We start from the raw sequence: 19,037 nt of genomic DNA, 5'->3' as shown, positions 1-19,037 counted from the left end.
CTAGACTTTACCTTGCTACAGATATGTGTATACATTCACTTCAATCGTTATTCACTTCTTAAAAGAGTGTTTTTCAGACACCCCGCTTCATTTAACTTTCGTAACTTTGTTGTTGTTGTTGTTGTTATTCGTTTATCCTCCTACTTCACGAGGTCATGGTCACAATGTAAACCCTCTTTGTATCGTTAGCTACCACCAGTGTTTCCTCATAGTAATTGGTTGTTGTAGTTTTTTAAAATTAAAAACTATCGTTCATTTAACATTCGCCATTTACAAACAATCAGATCAATCAGAGCGAGTGTTACAATAGCCTGGTTCTCGCTTGCAAGGAGCCCTTGCTCGCCTGTATCTGTGGCGCTGCAGGAGGGCAGATAGACTCGCTCTGATTGGTGTGATTGTTTGTAAATGGCGAATGTTATTTACGAAAGTTAAATGAAGCGGGGTGTCTGAAAAACAATCTTTTAAGAAGTGAATAACGATTGAAGTGAATGTATACACATATCTGTAGCAAGGTAAAGTCATGTAGAAGGAAACGGTAGGGTTTTTTTCGCGCCAATAGCGGCGTACGGGCCGCATTCGCAGCGCATGCATTTTGCATGCGATCTCACGAAATTTCAATGAACCCCGTTTTGTCCCAATATAACCCTCACCAAAATATAAAAAAGGTTATATGGGACAGAATTATTCGGTCTACATGATTACATGAGCAGGGCAATGATTTTACACGTTTCATATAGATCATATAGATGTATCGGTGCAAATCCACTTTAGGCACCTTAGGTATCACGAAGTGATGCACAGATTTCTGTGTATCATCAACTGATGCACAGATTTCTGTGTATCATCAACTGATGCACAGACTTTCTGTATATCAAGGAATGATGCAAAAACCCTAACCCTAACCCTAACCCTAACACACTTTGTGATACCTAATGTTATACTTTATGACTTGGGGTAATAGGGTTAGGGTTTTTGCATCATTCCTTGATATACGGAAAGTCTGTGCATCAGTTGTTGATACACAGAAATCTTTGCATCACTTCGTGATACCTAAGGTGCCTAAAGTGGATTTGCGCCCCATGTATCATGTATCAAAAGATATAATCATATGATCAGGAATGTTTCTAGAAAATGTTGAGTGCCGGGTAATCAGACATCGAATCCTTCCCCCCCCCCAGATTTTGTATGTGGGTCGTGTTAGCATGTACAGTAACAATATCGATCGCAAGCGGCCAGCGTAGAAAATCGCGCAGTGTGTCCTAGGCTTTATGAATGATCGCTAATAATTGCGGCATGTGACATAAGTTAGTACATTTTAATTACAACAAAATGCTCAAACAGCAATTAAGCACTTTGTTGTTGAATGATTTATACAATAATTCACTCAATGGACCATTCGTAAATGATGATGTCCTATTTGATGTAATTTTGTTCCGGGCGGAAAACGGCAATTTTTTTTGAGTGCCGGTTGGAAATCAAAAGTAACGGCACCGCCCGGCGCCGCCCGGCGCCGCCCGGCGTGGGAACATTCCTGTATGATAATAATATTTAATGTGTTCATTCATCAAATTATTCCCAACTGGCCAACACAACATTAACAACCTAATACTAATAGTAATACTGTCAATGTCATACACACAGTGTATCATGTATGTGTGTGCATGTGATGTGGACTGTGGTGTGTAATTTATTTCTACCACCAATCATAAGCCCATCGTTAAAACCAGGGTCCTAAAGTAGTACGTACGGCACAATGGCTTAGCTGTACGGCACAAGTAGATACATGAAACAGTGCACTGAATGCACCAATAATGCAGGATTGACAATTAATGCATCTATGATCTCAATTTGTTACACACATACATAGGCCGTGTTTGTTTGGTCGGATCCACGGATCTCGATCCACTGGATCTGTGGATCTGACTGTTTGTTTGGTCGGATCCACGGATCTCGATCCACTGGATCAAACCCTAACCCAAACAAATGCAAACTCACTTTCAACGGTTCGCGTTTCGCTGTGACCTATCACAGGATGGTTCATAACAAAGAACAAGCTGTGATTGGCTGAGGTGCGGGCCGCCATATTGGATAATAGCTTACATTACTGTTTTACCTGAAGGATATCACGCTATAATTTATCAACATTTTACAAATTTGAAATCTATATATATATCAGGGGTTAATAATGACAATTTTGTGTGTGTAACTTTTTTGACTTTTTTTGACAAATTATTATTTATTTGTCATTATTAACCTCTGATATATACATATATATATATAGTATGATAGTATGAATACATAGTCGAATCCACCTCGCTAGCAGGGTCGGGTTTGGTGGATTCAGATTCGTGGATCTGACCAAACAAACAGTCAGATCCACAGATCCAGTGGATCGAGATCCGTGGATCCGACCAAACAAACACGCCCATAGTTCACATATAGTGATACACGGTTTTTCAACATATGTTACCTACGTGGAATACCCCCATTACATGCACGATGTACTGTCTTACACAAGATGTGCAAAGTAAATTTTCACTATATAACCCTAGGAGAATAATAGACCTGTTGGTGTGAGTGGTAGAACTTCACTTTATGTTTAATATATATTTTCCTGGTTTTACGGTGTTTCAGGAAAGTAAAGATTTAGGATGGTATTCTTCACGTGTAACAACTGCAATGAGACGCTGAAGAAAAAGGATGTTGACAAGCACTGCATGACAAAATGCAGAAACTGTCAAGTCGTTTCCTGTGTTGACTGCAGTAAGGAATTCTGGTATGTATTAAAGTAAAATATATGAACAATAAGAACTACAGCTTGCTATACCAATGAGGTGCGCGGGTGTGATCAGCAATGTATTAAGCTTTTCGTGGCCGGATGGGTGCACAAAGTCAACTAAAGCTAACTACCACTTGCTACCTTTCACACACGATATAATTACCCAAAAAAAGCACCCAAGTACTTACCACTGAACTACATTGACTGGATTGCGAGAGATATCCAGCATGACATAGCGGACATGCAGACACTGATGATGGACAAATATTCATGGCATGGCATTGTGAACTCTATCTCGTATCAGGATACATCCTCTGAGTAGTAGTGGTAGTACTTGCTACTGGTACAACAACCTATATGCAGGAATCAATGCACAATGTGAATAATCCCTGCCTGAATATGATGAATATAAAGTAATAGACCGACTGAGTTCGTAAAAATTATTAATTGCCGAAAGGGTATTTGTTTGACCATTTTTATTACTAAGTACATACTGTATAATATTTTTTCTGGGAGAACGTGTCTCTGACCCGGCAGCTTCTGCTGTTTTTCAATCTGGCTAATAAGTATGTCACGGGTATGAGGAACGCAGGACCTTTTATTACTTCTTTAGGTATCGTGGTATATCAGGGGTTAATAATGTCAAAATTTTGTGTGTTGCAAAATGTTGAAAAAATGACAGTTGCACGTCTGCCAAATTGTCTTTGGACATTTGCTGAAAAAATACGGCAATTCCGCGAGGCCATGGTCTGGAACGAACAAACTGGAACAAACTGGAAAGATAGCAGAATTTTCAGGGAGTTACACGGAGTCCTGCATATGTCAAAACAGGGAGTATTTGACTCCGGACTCGCGTTAATTTCGCACCCTGCTTACTGACTTACAATGCGCATAAAAGTTCATTCATAGTGCATGTTCAACATTGCAGGGGAGATGAGTATAAGCAGCATATCAAATGTATTAGTGAGGAAGAAAAATACTCTGGCAAAGACTTTAAGCCAAAGGTCAAGAAAGGAGAGGCGAAACAAGAACAATGGATGCAGGTCAGCAAAATATCCATAATATATGCCTTTATATATGTTATAAGTTGTATACAAATGTAGTTTAGTAGCTCAACACGTACATGTGTGATTAGACAGTGGGCTTATATTATCATGAACAGTTCACGTAAATGTGGGGAATTTATTGCCCTATTAAAGGCAAATGGTTCTATTCAAATAAAAGCTTTGTATGTAGAAAACTGGTTGAGTCATGAGAATAAATCGGTCACAATTGCTATAATTTAGCATGATCAACATGGATGTTTATAATGGCTTTTATAACTAATATTAATGTTATTCTGCTTGTGTTCGAAATCTGTATAGTTTGAGAAAATTCATGTGCTTATATATTAAAACTGCTTAAACAATGCTTTACAGAATGTTCAAGAAGCAGCAATAAATGCGAAGAATCCTAGAGTGGCAGAACTAATGGGTAAAATAGTCGAGTTTACCAATATTCCCCGGAAGAAGGCAAAGTTTGAAGTAAGTTTATTAATTATTACATTTTGCATATCTAAACATGTTGTATAATTATTGTAGCGAGCAGTGCTATTTTATGCAAGCCATAATAGTTTATGATATTACTGAATTAAAACCAATGACATTCTCTGGTTTATTCTAATTTCACTGTAACGAAATCGCTTGCACCTGTGTGCATACATGTATACACCATTACTTACGGCCAATCCTTTGCACTTGCAGAATTTCATCAAGAATAGTGTGCGTGTGTACGATGCTACTCTCATCGACCAAGCATGGGAGATATTCTCAGCTAAACCAAAAGAGGTAAAGTGATGTCTTATTAAAATATGACTTTGGCTAATAACCAGGATTTTGTATTCAGTAATCCAGACTGTATTTGTTTTTACTAAAATGAGTACGCTTCTTGTGTTTTTCCTTTTACCCAGAGTGGTTACTAGTAATTACCATATTTGTTTCTTAGCAAGAACAATTTCTCTTGTTATATTGACTATAACTAGCTGAGAGATGCAGCAGCATTTTGTTGTTGCAAATGCCATATGAAGATGGGTCTCAGCCAGGATCATTTAGGGACCAAGTGAATATACATTTTATTTTGCATGTGATATAGAGTGTAGATACTCACAGAAACATGTAGCATGCGCGTTACTATAATTAAGTTTAATCGTCTCTAGGAGGAACAGCAGAAGAAGGAACCGGCTGCATCACAAGTAGACTCGTGTGAAAGCACAGCTGATTCAGCATCAGGTACAGAGGCTGCAAAGAAAAAGGAAAAAAAGAAGAAAAGCACAAAGGAGAACGCAGAAACTGTGATAACTAATGGGAACACTGGCATCACGGAGAGTCAATCGTCCTCTGCTAAGAAAGTGAAAACGAAGAAGTCTGGCAAAGAGAAAAACAAAGCAACAGAGGAAACCTTAGCCAGTAATGGAGTAACAGAATCTAACACGAAAAAGAAGAAAAGAAAGCTCACGAATGATGAACCAGTAGATAGCCAATCGAAAAAAGCCAAGCATGGTAATTGAATCAATTGCAAAAGCAATAAGGAATTTTTAAAATCGACCTGAAAGATAGTTTATAAATATTAATAAAATCTCAATAGTATTGCTGAATTCGGCTACCATTTATAGTTATACCATACACGTTATATAGTTATACCATACACGTTAGTGAAAGGTTAAGCCTACATAGTGGTAGCATTCAAAAATATGGATTGTTCATCGAGTGTTTGAGGTTATCCTAAATTACATGTGTGCTGAACGAGTGGCTTACATAGCTGGTTCATCTAAATTTAGTTTTTTTTATAATTTCATAATGTAAACTGACCGATTCATAATTTCTTTTTCCGCTCTCCATACTCAGATGAGGAAAAAGATGATAAGGGGCAGAAGTTCTGCTGGAAAAGGGTCATCAAGAAGACCCTACGAGAAGCCCCTGACCACAAAATGAAGATCAAATTGCTACGCAGTAAGGTAGGTTTTAACTAGATGGTCTTTCTTACAGAGCCATTAAAAAACCTGTTGAGAATAGTGTCTGTACTGCATGTATAATATACGATTTTCGGTTGATAATTGCAAACTGTTATTTACTATATAAAATGTATTTGATCTTCAGGTTATTGCAACCTATGTGCGGAAGCAGAAGAAACACGAAAACATGGAAGCTATGACTGATGAAGATCTCCTCAAGTTGTTTGGTCGTGAAGTCCTCAAAAACAAGAAATTCAGTATACACAAGAAACGAGTGCAACTTGTTGCTTAACGGATATTTTACTTAGTAAAGATATTAACATTTGAAAACTTATATTTTCATACATTTAATTGGGACATCATGATCATATTCAGGCAAAATTTTGTCAAACCATCAATTCACCAGGTTCTGCATTGCTTTTTTGTCATAGTTTAATCGTAAACTATGTACAATTGGTACAATACTTGCTATATTTTATCATGTACGGATTTTCACGTGTACAGACATTGCATTAGTTTTTAAAATAACACAAAAATTGTGTATAATAGTTTGTGACTGTTAAACCCGTCGTGGTATTGTAGGTAGAGGTGATTATTGATTTGAAATATGAATGATAAACATCAAAAACGTCGACACACGAAAATCAGAGATTCTATAGCATTATCGTATACAAGTTGTTTTTGTTAGTTTTCATGTTCGTATCATATAATAGTAATACCAGCAGTATATTTAAAAATGATGAGATGCAACCTTGATGTATTTGCACACAATTACATATTTGTAGGGAAGGTGTTATGAGTTTTTGGGGGACTATATAATACTAGCTTTTTTATTAAAGGCATTCGATATAAGGTCTTTGTCCTGGTTTAGCTGTCTTTCGTCATACAGTTTATTATGAGCAGTGTATCATACGGAATATGTGTTGTATAATAAATGCATTGTTGATGTGACTGTATATTTTTATGTTATTTTCCGTATTACATCGTTGGACTATCAGGCGATTTTAACTGATGGCTAATGTAAATTTTTTTCGCGAAAACATTACCATAATAATGTTGCTTTATTGACGATGTAAACTTTGGTGTGTGCCTTACTGTCATATATATAATACTTCAGCAGGTGTGTTGCATTGGGTTGTACTTTTTAAGCGCTAAGTTGGTAACAAGTTTTTTTAACGTTTTCACTGTGTGCGTTCGTGCGTGCGCGCGCGTGTGTGTGTGCGTGCGCGCGCGTGTGTCTGTGTGCGCGCGTGCGTGTGACGGTAGTTGGCGTTGGTGCACGGAATGACATCTCTTGGGTAGCGTACGCGTTTGTGTTTTGAACTCTGCGATGAACTTTCTAGTTCATGGTTGCGGTGTAGTCGTATGTGTAGGGTCGCGCCATCAGGGCAGTATAAATAACGCGGTGCCTGCATGGTAAAGGCATCAGTCACAGGATTGGGTCAATGCTCACTGCCCTACATCTCAGAGAAACAATTAAACTACCATCACTAGTTAACGCGTCTTGTACAGGTCCGTTACCTGGTACACTAACTACCTACCCCGCTACCCGTGACAGCGGGTGATGTATACGGCTGGGAAATAGTAGCGTGCGTTAATCATGACAAATTTGTCATTATTAACCCGTGATAGTAGTAAGCGGTTTGGCGGTGCAAAGCTGTTGCGAATTTCACCTCGGCAGCAACGAATAATATTGCACATATTTGAAAGTTCATTGTTTGCACATATTAAAACACGGTAATTATAGTTATAATAATAGTTATATTCCACGGTTATTATTAAAACACGGTAAAGAATGTGTGAAGTAGGAAAAGTATTATAAAGTAATGAGCCTAATATAAGAAGTAATTAAGGAAGTTAGCTAAGCCTATGAATCGTCTATGAGTGACGCGTGACTTATCTTGATATATTAAGTGTACATTGGCTAATGGGTTTACGTGTTGATGGCCAGTATAATTTCGTAGAGCATGTCTTTGCGTATTGCGAATAATCTACCAGTACGATTTGATGGGTATTATAACGATTAAGGTATATTTAGACAACCTCTATTTAATTTATTTTAGAAGAAAACCTATAAATGTAGTAAGTATTTTGGCAGATATGACTTGGGTTGGGTTACCTGTACGTACGGTAGCAATATGATGGGGGATTTAATGGCAGACGTGACCTATTATATACGTCTTGTATCGTTATATTACGTATTATTATGAGCCATTGTAGGTCGTCCGCGCGCGTATGTGCGTGCGTGCGTGTGTGCGTTGCTGGTGTTGTGTGTTGTGGCGCGCAGTTGTGGTTTGTGTGTGTTTGTCTGTCTGTCTGTGGGGGGGGGGCTGCGCGCGTGTATGCGTGTGCGCGTGCGTGTGATGTTTGTGTGTACGTGTCCGTGTATCGGTGTGCGTGCGTGCGTGCGGCTGTGCCGTGCGTGCGTGCGTGCGTGCGTGTCCTGTGTATCGTGAGTGCGTGCGTGTCCGTGTATCGGTGTGCGTGCGTGCATGTGTGTGTATGGGATTTCGGGACACATACATACCGGATACGTCAGTATATTATTAATTTAACAATAATTAGAACAAACCTGATGGTATATTTGATGAATGCGTGTTTTCTTTTGGTACCCTCAGCCACGCGAAGTTGACGTATTTTTGGTAATTATTAGGTAAAATTAGGTGCAATTACGTGAAATGCACATTCAGGTATATCCCTATTATAATTACTCAGTGTGCATGACGATTCTTACCGCCTATCATAACATGGCGATGTGTACAACGGCACGCGAAAACAACATATATTATATTAACTAACTATACGCAACCTTAACGACACGTGTTAAACACGAACCAGGTATATATTAATTTACTATACGCAACCTTAAACGATAGGCCCTACTAATGTTAAACACGAACCAGGTATATATATATATATATATTAATTAACTATACGATACATTGACGACACGTGTTAAACAGGGATACTATATGTAAGGCCATCGTCAATATGAAATCGCTACCCGAGCTGGTACGTTACCGTTTAGTAACCGTTGATGACGGCAGACGAGATGTCAGACGATAGGCACCTAATCCCAGCCACTTATATGCAGCTCCGTCATGCAGTTACCGTTACACGTGTGTGTGTGTGTGTGTGTGTGTGTGTGTGTGTGTGTGTGTGTGCGTGCGTGTGTGCGTGCGTGTGTGTGCGTGCGTGCGTGCGTGCGTGCGTGTGTGTGTGTGCGTGCGTGTGTGTGTGTGCGGGCGTGCGCGCCGTGTGTGTGTCCTGCCGCGCGCGTGTGGTGGGGGCGGCGTGCGTGCGTGCGCACGTCTGCTGGTGGTGGTCGTGTGCTGCGCGCGCGCAGGTCCATCGGCGTGTAGGCGGCATTACACTCCTATAAACACCACCACCATCATACCTCCTGCAGCAGCAGCAGCAGCAGCAGCAGGGCGTGTTCTCGTTACGGTCAACACACATACAACACCTAGATGTCTTATAGGTGAACTGTTACCAAACACGGCGTACGTGCGTGTATCGGTTTGCGCTGCGGACACACGCTAATCCGACGTCGTTGCATGCGGGTGGATTTTCTTCGCACGTTCGCAGTTGACTCTGAGCATCAGAAGGTAAGGTGAAATCTTAGACATTAGTATGAAGCAGAGTTTTTCTATGTATGTCCGTGAAAGATTCTAATTATATAATAACTGAAATAGAATTGTGCTTCATAATAGCTATAATTTATAAATGTATCAATATGATGAGAGTGCGACGGACCCAATTCTTAGTGAAATAATCTTGGATATGGTGTGAAGCATGCATAGTGTTTCTATGTATAGCCTGAAAGATTCTAATGATATAATACCTGAAATAGTATTGTGCATTATATCTATAAATATATTAGTGTGAATTGAGTGTAACGGACTCGATTCTCTTTGTCAATTGATTTTACGTTCTTGATCGTAGTTTCTTGCAAACGCTATTAAATCCGTTATCGCGTAGACGTTACAAGGAAAATTTAAACTCCAGTGCATATTGTGCAATATCTACATCTTTAATGCATTTTATCAGACCTTATAGATAATATACGGATGTTTATTTTTTAGCTTGATACGAGGAGGTACAAAATGCTGCGATTTCTCATGCTATGCTGCCTGGTAAGTGAAATACTGACGAACAGTATTCTAACGAATACTGACGTATTGTCATCCATCAAACTATTATTTAAAATGATATAAACAAAGAAACAAACAAATAATAATCATCATATTATCTTTATCGCGTTTGAAGAATCTATCTTCGTATAGTGAGATCAGATCTTCGTATTCGCATCGGGGTGTTCGTAACGCGAAATCCGCTAGGCCTAGACGTTGGAGTGTGAAAAGGTAGAAATGTGGGCCATTTGATCTAGTTCCTATTCACGTCGCGTATATTAGGACATAATTGCTTACGTGTCGTGACCGGGTGCCGCGAGGGGTCACCGGGGTGATAATATAAACGCCCGATGCCTTGTTAGTGTGCTGGTGTGCTCGTGTGTGCTGTGTTGTGTGTGTGTGCTGGTCGTGTTGCTGTCAGTTTGTGTGTGTGTGTGTGTGCTGCATGTACCGTGCTGTGTGTGTTTGGTGTTTGTGTGAGTGTCGGTGTTGTGTGTGTGTGTGTGTCGTGTGTCTGTGATGTCCGTGTGTGTTGTGCGCGTGTGGTGTGCTGTCGTGTGTGGTGTCGTGTGTGTGCGTGTGGCGCGCGTGTGTGCGTCGCGTGAGCTGGTTGCGTGCTGTCATCCGTATGCTGTGTCGTGCATCGTGATGTGCTGTGCCGTCTGGTGTCGTGTGTGCTGCTGCGTGGTGTCGTGTTAATGTAATGCTGCTGCGTGTGTGTGTGCTGTGTGGCTGTGTGTGCTGTGTGTTGTGTGTCGTGTGTGTCGTGTTTCGTTGCGTGCTGTAGTGGTGATATGTATGTGTGGCGTGTGATGCGTGCAGCTGTTGTGGCCTCGCGCAACAAAGCTCTGAATATATTAGAGCGCCTACAACGTGCCGCGCGCTCGAAATGGGGTCCACTAAGATCGATCACGCGTGTGTCCATCGATTCAGAGGACCATTACTGCAGTGCGTGTCACTTTTATTTCGCTGCAGGTCGGCACATACCCCCGGGCGAGTGCAGCGCTCGACTTTCTGTCGTCTGCCGGTGAAAGTCCGTCGCCTTCGGTAGAGGCAGAATGCATTCATACAGAACCAACAAGGCGGGCTGAACGGTATACATTCGTCGGCGGGCGGATTTGGCTCTGCCGGTCCGTTCGGCGGCGGATTCGGACAACAGACGAAACTTTCCGGATTCCGAGTTTCCAATCGGGGCGGGTTATCGCATCATCAGCCGCTAGGAGGTTACTCCGGATCGTCTCCGATAGGGATTGGGAGGGGTACTCCCGACCAGGGTCAACAGACGCTGGGAGGTTACTCTGGGGCGTCCTCCATAGGGCTTGGAGGGTTCTCCCGACCAGGAATACAGGCACCGCTCGGCGGGCACCAGGAGCCAAATTCGGAGGCTATTCTACGCTCCGGGAACCAACATTTGGAGGTTATTCCACGCACCAGGAACCAAGATTTGGAGGTTACTCAGCGCACCAGGACCCGAGGTTTGGCGGATATTCCTCGCAGCAGGGTCTAGGGGGATACCAGGGACGTGGATTCGGAGGCGTTACCTCGCAACTCGGTCCATCCATCGGCCTTAGCAACAACGACTTCCTCCAGGCGTCGCCGTATCGCGAACACTCGATCGGATTCGGGACAAACAACATACAGGATCTGTCGTCGGGATCCGGGGGACCGCGATCGTACGGCGTTCCACGCGGCGGTCCCTACCGCGGTCTTCCGTCTACTCACAACGCAGATTACCCATCGGCGCGCAGGGGCAAGGGAGACTCTAACGTCGTCACGACCGGGTTTGTAACGGAGTACGGTTACGAGGAGCATCCGAGCCACGACGCGGGCGAGCCGACGTTTAAACACGACCCCAACGCCCCCTTGCCGCATCCCAGCACGAACAGAGGTAAGTACGTCGGCGGAAACCCGGAAGAAGCGCGCCTCGGGGAACGTCTCGACTTCCGGCGGCCATTTTTCGTGAACCGCGCTCCCCTGCTGGTGGCGCCATCCTCGGACGTCGCTGAGCTTCTGAACTTGATTAGCGATGACCAACAACAACCTCCGTTTCAGATCGTGGAGGAAATTTCAAGGGTTAGAGAAACCGACGACGACGATGATGATGCCGACGACGACGACGACGACGATGGCCAACCAAAACAAACATCGATTACGGGTCCCGAAAAGATAAACGAGGAGGAAGAGGAGGAGGAGGAGGAGGAGGAGGAGGAGGAGGAGGAGATGGTTGCGACTGGTTATACCTGGCAACGAGGCAACCTACAGGGATACGGTCCAAACGAAGGCGTTGCTACTCCTTCCAGAAGAACATACGACTATATCGTCATCCAAGGCCCCGAAGGCCCCCGCTTGCATTACAATATAGTTAGCAACGCACCAAGAAGACAAGGCGTTGAGACGGTAGTAGGCGTTAACCCTGCGCGGGAAAGTCAGCCGCCAACAATAGCTTTAGAACCATCGTCGATTAGAAGCCCATCGGAGTCCATAGCAACGCAGTCCAATTATCATAATCAGAACGACGGGAAAGATGATGTCACGGAACAACCTGCTGTTCTTTATGTTCCGTCGCTGTCTACGGCAGAAGATGCTGATAATTTTGAAGATAATTATGGACCGGTCGAGGAAAATGCGGAAATTGTAGAAATGCCATTTGCTGGTGTTCCATCAGGAGATGCTGTTGAAATTGAAGAAATCGAGGAGCCGGGAGAAGATGATGTTATATACTTACCTACCGTCGACGTTGCGTCGCCGACGACGGGAGATGAAGTTTCAGCATCTGTAGAAGTGAATGAGAGAAACGACGACATCGTGGATCTACCCCCTGCACCATCGTTCACCATGGACACCGCTGAATTCGAACAACTCCTAGAGATGACCGAAGGAAACGGCGACATCATCGACCTGCCCCCGATCGCTGGTCCACCGTCCGACATCAATCCGCTATCATACGACGACATGGACCCGACGGTCGATACGTCGCAGGCACCTGGTGACTACGGCAACCAGCCGTTACAGGCTATTGTCTACTCGCAAGGCCCCGTGCACAACTCGCATCAGCGGGAGAGCGTCGTTAGCACGGGCAAGGTGTGGAAGAAGGGAACCATCTACCGATCCGACGGCAGCGGTGACAATGTCGAGGTCAGCATGACGCCGTTTGGCGACGAGGTCAACTTTGTCATCAGGAAGGACCAACGCGACCGCCAGCCGCAGGTGGAGTATTACCAGGAGTCACGTAAGGAGGTCGGACACGAACCGGACAGCGGCTACGGCCGGTCGGACGGTTCCCCTGGACGGTCGCATAACGGCGGATTCGGCGGCAGCGGGGATCACTCGTTTGGGGGTCACGGCGGGGGATACGAACCCGGATTCGGCGCCCGCCATCACGATCCGGTCGGATTCGGTAGCGTCTACGGTGCCGTCGGATCTCCTCACGGATCGGACGGTTACGGACCGTTCGGCGGTCGCGGCTATAGCGGGTATGGCGGACCGGGAGCGTTCGGTGGGTACAGGAGCGGTGCGGGGCACCACGCGGGCCACAGCGCGCAGTACAACCCTAACGGTTACAGCAGCGTGTACGGGGCAGTGGGCACGGGCGTAGACCAGCTAGGTGCGTTCGGTATTAGGAGATACGACGGCCAGGTTGGAGGGCATTCGGGAGGCATCCATCACGGAGGTACGGGGGGATACGGTCGACCCATCGGATATCGTGGGTACGGTGGGGGTCGTGGGGGTTATGGAGGTTTGGGTGGAGGTTATGGAGCCATCGGGGGTGGATATGGAGGCGTAGGAGGCGGATATGGAGGCGTAGGAGGCGGATATGGAGGCATAGAGGGAAGTCACGGTGGATATGGCGGTCTTGATGGAGGTTATGGGGGCATAGGTGGACATGGGGGTATCGATGGGGGATATGGGGGCAGAGGAGGTAGCAATGGCGGTCTTGGTGGAGGTTATGGGGGCATAGGTGGGCATGGTGGTATTGGCGGGGGATATGGGGGAATAGGAGGTAGCCATGGCGGTCTTGGTGGAGGTTATGGGGGCATAGGTGGACATGGGGGTATTGGCGGTGGATATGGGGGAATAGGAGGTAGCCATGGCGGTCTTGGTGGAGGTTATGGGGGCATAGGTGGACATGGGGGTATTGGCGGTGGATATGGCGGGCCATTAGCGCTGGAAGAGTGCGTATTTGCGAGGGAATCGGGGTATTAGGAAGCGTTATTGCGGCGGGCACATACACAAAAAACAAAACAAAAAGGGCAGGCATGGGTGGTATTGGAGGTTATATGGGTGCAGAGGTGTGACATTCGGTGGACATAGTACATTTAGGGATCAAATCTGGTGGTGGACTCGCGCCGGGTTTCCTGGTGGATTTGCAAGACGACTTTGATGGATTTGGTGGCGGGCCTAAAATTTTTAGACCGCGATTTTTTACGAAATGTGCTGCTGATCAACATGATCATAACTATATAGGTTTGATAGTCAGTCAGTCAACGTTCAAACCATCACCCCAGGGCTGAACATATCGGCATTAGGACTGTAGTAATTGGCTGTTCAGCCACAAACCCTCACAAACTTTTCGCGTACTCATTTAGGAGGATTCTACCTAATTTTATGTTCTTTTGCGTTACAAACCCGTCCCAGAGAAGTAATTTAAAAATCTCTTACACGCGTCTACCGCGCGTAAATACATCGATGCGTCAAAAAATGAAACATGAACGTCATTTGAACACGAAAACAGCGAATGCGCCCATATATATTATTTATATAGTATATATATATATATATTAGCTATAGGCCTCTATCTGCCTCAATCCAGCCCTGAATGCGCCACATACTGCAGTCTACGTCATTCGCCTCCATATCTCATCAGCACGCATGCTCATTATAGATCGCTTTACACACTACTATATATATCCATTATTTTATCACATGTTATTACGCCATGTAGCCCTTTTCACCTCACCTCTCCTGAAGAGTCATGGGCTTTGTCAAGTTATTTGCGAGTGGCTACAATCAAGTTAACCAAACACCAAAATCTAACGAAAACGATTTTTCGATTTTTCGACACCGGTGTACATAGTGTAAATATTTACTGGCCTACTAAAATCTTATTGGGGTTTAAAAAGTCGCAGGAATTCTGAGGTTTTTGGAAAAGATCGAAAGTCGGTGGAAAGGGTTATAGCTGAATAAATATCATAGTGTCGCGTACTCATCGTAAATAAGCATACTAAAATAAGTATCGTTCACATTGCAAAAAGGTTATATATATATTCTCATGTTTTTACTGCCACCAGCATTTACTGTTTGTTATCTCATTCAAGATACTTACGCGAAGTTATGTTTCTCGTGAAGTTATGTATAAATAAAGCTATTATATTGTTGTTATTGCACAAATACTGAATTTGGTGATTATACATTTTATGAGAAATAAAATTAATGGTTTTGTCCGATAACACAGTCTGAATATACAACATGGCGCTTGCCGAACCTACATATCTCTCAATTGTTAGGCATGATTTGCCGTAGTTAAATAGAAGTCATAAGATGACCCATAGTAAACCCCCGCTATATTTGGCTCGCGTCTCGCAAATTGTTAGAGGTTTAGAAGCTAATCCCCAGAGGTTACAGAACAAAGCTGTTTTTGTAGTATTTGCTTTTACGATTACTAAAAACAAAGACTAATTATTATACTCGTAATCTTGAGAAAGGCCAGTACTGCTGATGGCTCTGCACTATCTACCTATGAATCTGATATCTGGCATCCGATGTTGTTGGTTGGTTATATGCTGGGTGAGACATTTGAGAGACATTTCATTCTGGGTCAAAATTGTATCGTGAATCTGCTTTCATCTAGCTGCTTACAGTTTTGCGTTGCCGCTATATTCGGACCAATTTTAAACGGTAGATGGCAGCATCTACCAGATGCTGCGTGTTTCGGTGGCTCGTTTTACTATATTATGATCAATGGTAGCTCTAGTACTATAGCCCGCGTTCATTAACTGCGGCAGTTAATGAACGCGGGCTATAGTACTAGAGCTAGATCAATGGCTGATAATGCCTATTATTACATTAGGTATTATTAGCTCTTGATATGATTAATTGACTTATAGTTTCAGTCCACTCGTTCATAGTACCGTGAGGCCAACTATAGGTTGGCCATATGGAATAGAGTGGGTATACTTGGCCCGTAGACGTAGATTTAATTGTGTATTAGTATGTCAATACAACGCCGTTAATAACTGGAGAGCCTGACAGTAACAGTTCGAACATCTTTGACACCTAATGAACACAAACAAGTCCGGCACAATTGCTGCGGACAACACGTGGTCAGAAGCCTTAGAGGGTTCGACATGTGTTAGACATCAAGTACCTTCAAAGGCCTTCCTGTCTGTCCTGGCTCGTTTACTCGTTCTCGGGAGCGCACTACTTTTCACGAATTACGTTATACAATGTCAATAAACAGATTTGAATAACATTCTTCTAACGGATAAGCAATTAAATTTATTATTAATAACTAATGCACATATTTGTATATCGTGTTTGGATGGGTCATAGACATATTTGGATATTGTTCTTTTAATGGATAGGTAATTAAAATCATTATTAATGAGCAACGCACAAGGGAAACAATAATAACATATTCGTAACTCAACAGTTGCATTGAAACAAATATTTTCGTAATATACATTTTCCTCTCAGTGTATCTACAACCCTGAGTCTAACAACTGTTACATATTAAAGTGCAGTGGTACGTATGAAGGTCAATATATCTACAAGACTTCTACCTGAGAATACAATGTTGCATATACCGGAAACACTTATCACGACTTGTGACTACGTTAATTCCAATATCAAGGCTACCGTCTCTAGACTATTTACAATGGGTGGGTTATACCGTGACATATCAGTGGCCTTATCACCGATCTCTATCTCCCTATATCCCACCCACCAAAAAATTCAGTCTTTGAATTTGTTTAAGGCACGAGTGCACATCATCGTTTGACATTTTATCTGGCTACAATGTGCCTTGTTGGCGCCTATATTTTTTTGAGTATACGGTGCACTTGTCTGGGTTTTTTTGTTAGGGTAGTCTGCGCGCGTGATGTGCACGGTAGGCCAGACATCCCAGACACATACGTCATAAACGCGGGATCCGTAGGATAGGTGTCAAGGGCGACAAATTTTTGTTACAACATTTTGTAAATATAACATGGTACAAAGAAACAATACAACGCAGGCCATAACGCTATCGTTGCAAGTGTAGGAATTGCGGTCTCTCTACTTGCTATATTATATAATTAGATATATAATTTTCCCATACTCATTAGTTATATATGTTATCCGATGCTATAAGGTTAAAAAAAACTTGTTGAAGATGCAGGTGGCGATACATCTCTGTGCCATCTCTCTGCTGTTTTACTATAATGGGTCGATATATATTTTCAAGAGAACACAGACTCTTGTTGCTGTGCAGTTTATGCGCACTTGATATACGTTCGGTACGATATTGATCGATATAAATTGTTAAATATTATATAGCTCGATATGTCTCGAAACAATGAACAATAACGAGATATAGTTGAGAGTAGAGAATTAGAGAACCTATTCTCTATTATCTATTCATACACACTTGATATACTATGTAATCTTTCGATGGATGCAAAAACATAAAAACTTGCTGAATTTAATCTCAGAAAAAACGAACCCCTTGTAACGGTAATGCGATAATGCGAGCACAGATAACATCCCTCACCTGTCCTTAACGAGCAGGTACAATATCTCTATTGACGTCTGGATCTAAAGTGGATTAACAATTAAGATAGCATCTGATAAGACGATACGGAAATATTGAATGATGACAACGTACATAGTGATGATGACACGTACACGCGGCCCACGTGCTGATAGGGAGTAGTCTTGTACTTTGGACAGCGGCGTTTTACGCTTGAAGGCTCGCCGTGACTGATAACGTATAGCTGACTACAAATCACGAGGGCAGAGAAGCGTGTGCAGAGATGGATGATGATGCAATCACGCGCGCCACCTCGTGGTCAAGAATCACGCGCGCACGAGTTGTTCACTGTTGACTCACGTGGGGACGCGGATTTTCGGGGGAATTACCCGAGAATTGCTGCGTGGCGTTTTATTTATATACGTCGGTTACTTCTACCTCCTTAGCTGTTGTAGCTTACACGCGTGTTCCCAGTTAGGAAATAAATAATTTACGGAGGCTATACAATCGATGAAGTGTATTTATTTCAGCTATTTTTAATTTCATTCACACTGATCGAATCAGGTCAGTACATATGGTATGTCTGCATCTAAGCCCATCAGATCTAAGTCCACTCTATACTCGCTATATGACCATACCAATCTGAAAAGACTCGTTAGTAAAGTTAGTAAAAACACGTACTACAAGTAGGTTAGTGAACTTGAACTATTATTGATCTGTGGCAGTGGCGACAGGGACTACAGCACTATAGACCTATGATTGATTATATGACCCTCTACTGTGGTTCGGCTTCATCGATCAACAATCAATTGAACTTCTTGATCTATTCTACATCTGTATCACGAAGTGTACACGTGTTAAGGAAAACAGAAATCTCCAACATATCTATGTACAATTTATTCATATATGCTTGTCTCGCTGCCATTTCATCGGAAAGGTTCAAATGAAGGCGGACGTGATATACCAGTAGCATGTAATAAACTATAATATGCTGTGCAAATGGCTAGCCCTGCAGCGCTTGCAAATGTATCCTTCCGATGTAGTCAACATGTAGTTATCAAAGATCGTATATATATACGTATATATATATATATATATATAAGTATATATATATATATATCGTGGAACATGTTGATGACGCATATATTTTATTATTCGCTTATAGTTCATTCATGCCCGCGGTGGTTGATCTCCTTATACGAGCAGCACACCTTATACATGACGTGACAGCTATAGCACACCTGCGACAGCTTGTATCTCTCTATATATACTCACACAACATCTTACAGTTTATGCATTAATATATTTACACATATATTCACACAATTTATGCATCTGCGGCATCGTTTTATATCGATATATATATATATGTATGTGTGTGTGTGTGTGTGTGTGTGTGTGTGTTGTGTG

General features: G+C 42.8%; 2 protein-coding genes across 3 annotated transcripts in view; both read left to right on the top strand.

Moving 5' to 3' along the window:
• The window catches only part of LOC106810238 (cell growth-regulating nucleolar protein-like), a 7,735-nt gene extending 1,011 nt beyond the window's left edge, over positions 1-6,724 (top strand). For both annotated transcript variants that reach the window (XM_014813527.1, XM_014813526.1), the window contains exons 2-8: positions 2,635-2,776; positions 3,708-3,822; positions 4,198-4,302; positions 4,522-4,605; positions 4,974-5,316; positions 5,662-5,771; positions 5,914-6,724. In XM_014813527.1, the coding sequence (XP_014669013.1) occupies positions 2,652-2,776; positions 3,708-3,822; positions 4,198-4,302; positions 4,522-4,605; positions 4,974-5,316; positions 5,662-5,771; positions 5,914-6,060 (1,029 nt within the window). In that variant the 5' untranslated portion in view covers positions 2,635-2,651 and the 3' untranslated portion in view covers positions 6,061-6,724. The remainder of the gene's footprint in view (positions 1-2,634; positions 2,777-3,707; positions 3,823-4,197; positions 4,303-4,521; positions 4,606-4,973; positions 5,317-5,661; positions 5,772-5,913) is intronic.
• Positions 6,725-9,235: 2,511 nt separating this feature from the next.
• LOC106810235 lies at positions 9,236-14,104 on the top strand. Its single transcript, XM_014813523.1, has 3 exons — positions 9,236-9,376; positions 9,854-9,904; positions 10,877-14,104. Exons 1-3 carry the CDS (start codon positions 9,326-9,328, stop codon positions 14,102-14,104), a joined length of 3,330 nt encoding a protein of 1,109 aa, XP_014669009.1. The 5' UTR covers positions 9,236-9,325.
• Positions 14,105-19,037: the final 4,933 nt, after the last annotated feature.

This window comes from Priapulus caudatus, unplaced genomic scaffold (assembly GCF_000485595.1).
Source record: "Priapulus caudatus unplaced genomic scaffold, Priapulus_caudatus-5.0.1 Scaffold422, whole genome shotgun sequence".
In the NCBI taxonomy this organism is placed as follows: Eukaryota; Metazoa; Priapulida; class Priapulimorpha; order Priapulimorphida; family Priapulidae; genus Priapulus; species Priapulus caudatus.
The sequence above is the reverse complement of the archived record's forward strand: the minus strand, read 5'-3'. Positions and strand labels throughout refer to the sequence as shown.